The sequence below is a fragment of the Ciconia boyciana genome, chromosome 22 (assembly GCF_034638445.1).
Source record: "Ciconia boyciana chromosome 22, ASM3463844v1, whole genome shotgun sequence".
NCBI classification, from domain to species: domain Eukaryota; kingdom Metazoa; phylum Chordata; class Aves; order Ciconiiformes; family Ciconiidae; genus Ciconia; species Ciconia boyciana.
The window spans coordinates 5,196,885-5,202,884 of NC_132955.1; the positions used below are offsets into that span (position 1 = coordinate 5,196,885).

General features: G+C 51.5%; 1 protein-coding gene across 3 annotated transcripts in view; it reads left to right on the forward strand.

The window, feature by feature from the left end:
- ASIC2 (acid sensing ion channel subunit 2) overlaps window positions 1–2,819 on the forward strand; it is a 515,886-nt gene extending 513,067 nt beyond the window's left edge. For 2 of the 3 annotated variants that reach the window (XR_012046055.1, XR_012046056.1), the window contains exons 9-11: window positions 1,672–1,740; window positions 1,959–2,133; window positions 2,478–2,819. Coding sequence is in view for 1 of the 3 variants with exons in the window: in XM_072885662.1 (XP_072741763.1) it covers window positions 1,672–1,740; window positions 1,959–2,060 (171 nt within the window). In the remaining 2 variants the exon portion in view is untranslated. Of the gene's footprint in view, window positions 1–1,671; window positions 1,741–1,958; window positions 2,183–2,477 lie in introns of those variants that run through there. The other variant, XM_072885662.1, reaches the window with a different exon arrangement.
- The last annotated feature ends 3,181 nt before the right edge of the window (window positions 2,820–6,000 follow it).

A 6,000-nucleotide genomic window follows, 5' to 3' on the forward strand; every position in this document is an offset into this window, starting at 1 on the left:
GGCACATCCCAGCCCAAGGTCCTTTGCCCTTGTCCCTGGGAAGGTGCCTCCTGCTAATTCAGCTCATCCATCCATTGCCTGGTGATTTTAATGCAGTCGCTTTGGGTCCCCTGCACCCAAATAGGCAATATCTTAGACCTGCATAGTCCAGCACTCTCATAGCCCTGTATCATGATGGGACCAGGGATTTTTAATCCCATGGGATATTGCAGTCAGGGCTCGTTCGTGGCTCTTGCATTAATGTGTGCCAGGCCAGGTGGGTGCACAGCGGTGTCAGGCAACCACAGTCTCTTGTCTGAGCTCACTGGGGCATCCTGAAAAACCTCTTAACGTTATTAAAGTTGGGATGCTGGCTTTATGTTTTAAGACAGTCACTCCCCATCACAGTCCCTTCTGGGCAGCTGTTAGCACTTGGTGGCATTATTCTGCAATAAAATATATTGAAAATTACAAGCATAAAGCTCATAATGGCTTCGGAGTGCAAACAAAACCTGCGCCTCAGTTTATATCTCAGGCTGAATGCACACAGTATTTCATTAAAATCGCCTATTCCCAGCTTTCTTGGGGTTCTTTCATAAGAAGGTAATAAACCTCTCAAAGTTTGGATTTTTCTTTTCTGTTTTACTCCTTTGTTTGACATCTGCTTAGAAAACTTGGCAAATAGTTTCTTGCTGGTTTTTTTTCCTGTTTTCTTCTTCTTTTTGGGCAAACATGGCTTAGGAGAGCATCCTGTCTCCTTGGAGAGGCTCCCCGTGCACACCTGGGGATGCACCAGCAGGTTCACCCAGCTATGCCCTATGGGGGGCATCTTCATGGCCACCCGTGACAGATACTTAACCCACACCAGACAGGGAGAAAAGGAATAAAATGTCTTAAACGATGCCTAATCGACATGGTTGATCTAATCTGCTCAGCGTTTCATCAAGGTGGGGTTCAGCACACCTAAAACTCATTGCTTTTTCAACCAAAGCATTTGTAAACTCTTTGAGATTGCCAGCAAATGGATACAACTATTCTTTTCCAGTGGGTTAGCCAAAATCGGATGAAGTATTGACCCTAGAGATGGGTTTTTTGCATCGTTCGCTAAGCGCAATCCTCCTCTTAGTCCTGCCCCAGGACAGAGTTGTGCTTCTGGGCTCATTGGGGTCCCAAGTCCCCACCGCGCATCCCTGCATGCCAGCCAGCATCCACCTCACTTCCTTAGGAACTGACCCAATTTTTCACGTTTTTAGCTTTCTTCTTTTTCTTTCTTTTCCCCCAGTGGAATTTTTTCAGAAAAACACTCACTTTTCAACCTTTCTGGGATTTCCCTTGAAAATACATTCTTCAGCAGCAGCAGCTGCCAGGGAAGTAATGTGGCTGTGAAGGGAAATGGTGCTCACATAGCTGACATTTTTCAATAAACCCCCAAACATATTTAAAAAATTGAGGCTTTGGGGGTTTTTTCCCATGTGAAGAGTTCAGTTTTGACACATGGGGTGGTTTTCTTGGAAAGATTTTCTCCTTCTCCATACCCTTTGGAGGGTGTCCTCCAAACCTAGCGCATGCCCTGGGGCTGTGGACCCAGCGCCATTGGGTGAGGCTGCCCCGTGCCTCGTGGATGCCCATGCAGGCAGGGCAGATGTGCTTGCCTGTTCCTGCCCACCTTAACCCAACCTCCATCTTTTGCAGCTGATCAAGGAGAAATTATTAGACCTACTTGGAAAGGACGAAGAGGAAGGGAGCCATGATGAAAATGTGGTAAGGAGCCCCATTGGGAGAGAGGAGGAAATTTCCTTGCGGTCGGCTCCGTAGGCAGGCAGAGACGCTCGATACAGATGCAGCATTCAGCCCTGGCTTGGGTTATTTCCAAAGGATTGATGCTATGGCTTGGCCAAAGAAAGGAGATAGCAGCTGGGGAGGGACAGGGAACATCCAGCAGCTCCAAGGTAACCCTGTCCCCTGCTCTCTGTCTGCAGAGCACTTGCGACCCCATGCCAAATCATTCGGAAACCATCAGCCACACTGTGAACGTGCCACTGCAGGCCACCCTGGGAACGCTGGAGGAGATCGCCTGCTGACACCGTCCGACCGCTCCACAGTGCCAACACCTAAGGAAGGAAAACTGCACAGGAAAGCAGGGACCAAGCTCAGGTTTGCAACGGGGGAAAAAAAAAAAAAAAAAAAAGGAAGAAAATCGCTATGCATTAAAAAAAAATAAATATATATATATAATATATATACTCTGCCAAAACCAAGCGAGAGGCGCCTTGGACTTGACTTGTGTTGTCCTTTCCTGTGGGGGGGTTGTCTTCAAGATGTGAAGGCAGCAGCTCATTTTTGAACTGTACAAAACAAAGAGACCACCACCACCACCAAAAACAAAACCGAAGCCCCGCCATTTCACATACTGCCAAATGTATAAAGCACTTGCATGCCAGTTCTTTTTATGGCAATATATTCCTATCTGTCTTTATAAGCTCTGTTCCTCTTTACAGTCTCTGATTTTCACTACAAGAAGGAACTCGCGGGCCCAGCCATCCCCTGAAATCACCATTACTAACGTCGTAGGCTGAATTAGAATAAAGAAACAAAAAGTCGCAGCTCTTGGATTCTTCTTACGTTCTTGTCCTTCGTGTCAGTCTGTGATGAATCTTAAGCTAAGCCGGGTCCCCCGAGGCCGGGCCACCGCCGGGGCTCCTCAGCGCTACCAGTCACCCCAAGGTGAGCATCCCTGGAGAGGGGCCGGACCGGGTGGCTCTCGGTGGATCGTCCCCCCCCAGCTGCTGTGTTGTGCTCCTCCATCTGCACTGCCTGGATAGTCCGTCTGCGGCGGGTGGGCATGGGGCGGTGGGTTTCTTTTTTTTTTTTTTTTTTTTTTTCTTTTTTTCCCCCCATTAATGGATTCTGTGCTTTCTCCTCGTTCTCATGACTGATATTAAAGCTGGTCTTGTGGAAATGGCCAGGCTGTGTCATTTCTGCCTTGCCCCCCACCCCAAGCTGGAGCCCCCGGTGCAGCCTCAGCACAGGGTGAGGGGCAGGCGCCAGGACAAGCCCGTCCTGGGGGCTGCCTGGGGCCGTTCCTCACCCCTCGCCCCCCCTTTACCCCTTCCACTGCGTCCTCACACACCTCCTGATGGGGCCATGGGCCATGATGCCATGGCCACGCTTAGCCTCTCGTGCTCAGCTGCATCCCTGTCTGCTCCGTGATGGTGGGGCCAGCTCTGATGTTGTGCATTGTGGTTGTCTCTTGGAATCTCATTTATTAGCGACCAGGATTTTAAATAGAACTGTGTCAAAATGATGCTGCTTTACCCCAATAAAGAGAGAAGGCGAGTTTCCTGGAGCTCCAAACCCTGCTGGTTTTGTAGCCTGGAGGAATGGGAGCAGGATGCGATGTGTGGGTGTGTTTGCACCTCTGCTGGCTCATGGCTAGGTGCTGCTGAATGGCCAGTGATCGTGACCAATGTGGTGGCCACAGCAGGGAGACTCACAGCTAGACTGTGAAAAGCTGTTTTGGGAGAGCTGGGCGTACCTAACCTTGGGAGGGTTTTAAACCAGCCACGGGGAGTGGAGGTCAGCCCAGATTTACCCACAGGGGATGCTGCAGACAGGAGGTGTGTTGGGGTCTGCAGCCACCTGAGGGACTGAGGACATCCGTTTGCCCTGGAGAAGGTGCAAATCCATCCTCCAAGCCTGTCTCGCGTTCATGCACAAAACCACTTTCCTTTGGGACAAATCCTTCTGCTGCCCAGAGCATGGTGCAAAGGGCTTCCAGTCCATCACTTGTTCTGGAGTAGACTGTCCCCCAAGAGCAATGTCAAGCAAGCAGCCAGCCAAGGGTGCTCAGGGTAGGTCTATGTCCTGGGCCACCTAAGACAACAAGAGCTTCCCTGTGCTTGGACAGAAGTCCCAGCTGAGCAGCCACACAGACAACCTCAGTGCACTGCAGTGTCTCGGGGAAAGGCAAGTCCTGTCTCTGCAAAGCCCAAATCATGTCCCCCCCATCCCATGCCACCAGCCTGAGCCCCACTGCCCTCCCCGCCACGCCAACAGCAGAGCCTTGGAGCAATGCTCCCACATCCCAGTGCAGCCACATCCACTGCAGCTGCCCAAAATAACCTCTGCGGAGCAGCATGTTGGCAGGGCAGCCACAGCAATGGGCTCTTTCGGTGCAGTAAGCTCTGTTCCTTGGAGCTGCCCTGCGTCCTTCCCCGGTTGGAACCGTTTTGGCTCCTCCGCCGGCTTTCGGTGTGGCTTTGGCTGACTGCATGTTAAGCGAGCCTTGCTGAGGCAAGAACAAGGGCCAGGATTGCAGCCCAGCCTTCCGCCATGCTCACTGTCCACCAAGGGCAGGCTGAAGCCCTTCTCTTCCCTTCTCCTGCCCTTGCTCACTGAGCCCGAGCAGCTGCTTTGAGGGTGTCCCACCTGTACAGACACGGCATGAGCCATCCAGCATTGCCCGTGCAGCCATCACAGCAGCCCAAGCTATGATCAGCAGTGCAATGTGTTGTAACGCAGCCCTGTGGAGCTGTCCCAGCACCAAAGGCTGGAGCCCATACCAAGCTCAGCCTCCCAGGCAGCGCTCATGGCTTCCCCAAGCCCATAGGACATGGTTCTTCTTGGCTTTTCCTCCAGCAGCTGAGTGGGGGTCTTCACTGCCTGCTGCAAAGCTGTTCCCTGGTCAGCGGGGTCCTCCTTCAAGGAAACACGAGCTGTGGCACCAAGGAGCCACATGAGCACAGCCCACGGGCTATTTAGCTGCAATCTCCTCCTCCTTGCCTTGCTCTACAGCAGAAGGTAGTCTACAGCCCCTCAACATTTTTCTCCCTTAGACAAAAATAAAGCCAGTAAGGCTCCCAACAAAATACCTGGCTTGTGGGCTTGAACACCCCCCAAAAAAACTTCACCAAGCAAGGAGGCAGGCAGAGTCCTTTCAGACATTGAGGAGCAGCAGACAGGTTTCAATACGATCCTTTCCAGGCTGGCAGAAAAGCGCTTAGAGGGTGTGTGCTCAGATGTGTGCCCTCCAAAGGGTTAAGGGTGGCAGTGACTCCAAGAGTCATTTCCATGAATATAAATTTCCCCACTTTTCAATTTATTAAATCTCCATTAGGAGGTTTTTGGTAGAGTCATTGGAAGGCTTTGCTGAAGTTTGGTGAGGTGGGACACCACGGGGATGCCCAGAGGTGCTGTGAAGAATTTTGCTAATACCACCTATAGAGGAAAGCCACTTGAACGGGGAGGCTGGCACAGGGCTGGCATCTGTGATTGCTCCTGAAGAGCACACTCTTCAAGGGACTTGCTGAAGAGCTCATTTTGTGTTATCAGTTTTCATTATCTCCTGAGACCTGGACGCTGGCCACACGTTCGTTATCCACAGGATGCCCAGCAGCCGGCAGCTGGTAACAAGTGCTCATCAACAGCCTGGCCACAAAGCTGCGGAGCTGCCAAGCTCTGTCTGCTGTTGCCAAACCCCTGTGCCAGCCTGGTCCCTGTTGTCCCTTCTGGACCAGTGGAGGGAATTTGTGCCAGGCCTGGCTCAAAGTGCAACATCTCCAGGCTCTTAGCCATGTCCGTTGGGTTGCACCAGCTGTCAAAGCCCAGCCTGGTCTGGACTCCTCATACAAACTGGTCTTTCTACCCCTTATGCTCATTAATGGCTGGGAAGGGGGTTGTCCCTATATCCATGGTGACCCTTTGTACTGTATTTCTTTATGCTTGAAGGAGCAGGACTGTCTCCACCTTTGTTTGGGTTGGAGTCCAAGGGTGAACTTGGGACTTTACAGGATCCAGCCCCCCAAATGCAAAAGCAACTCACTGACAGAGTGTGGGTATCAGGAGGGGATGGGGGGTGAGCAGTGAGACACTGCTGGTAATGCCCATCCCTAGCAGATAAGCTGGTACCATTGGTAGCTGGTACTACCAAACTGGGCAAATTTAGAAATCTCAGCTCCTGGGCTACTTTGCTAAATTCATGGGGCAGCCCTTTACTAAAGGAGGTATTTGAATATGAGCCTG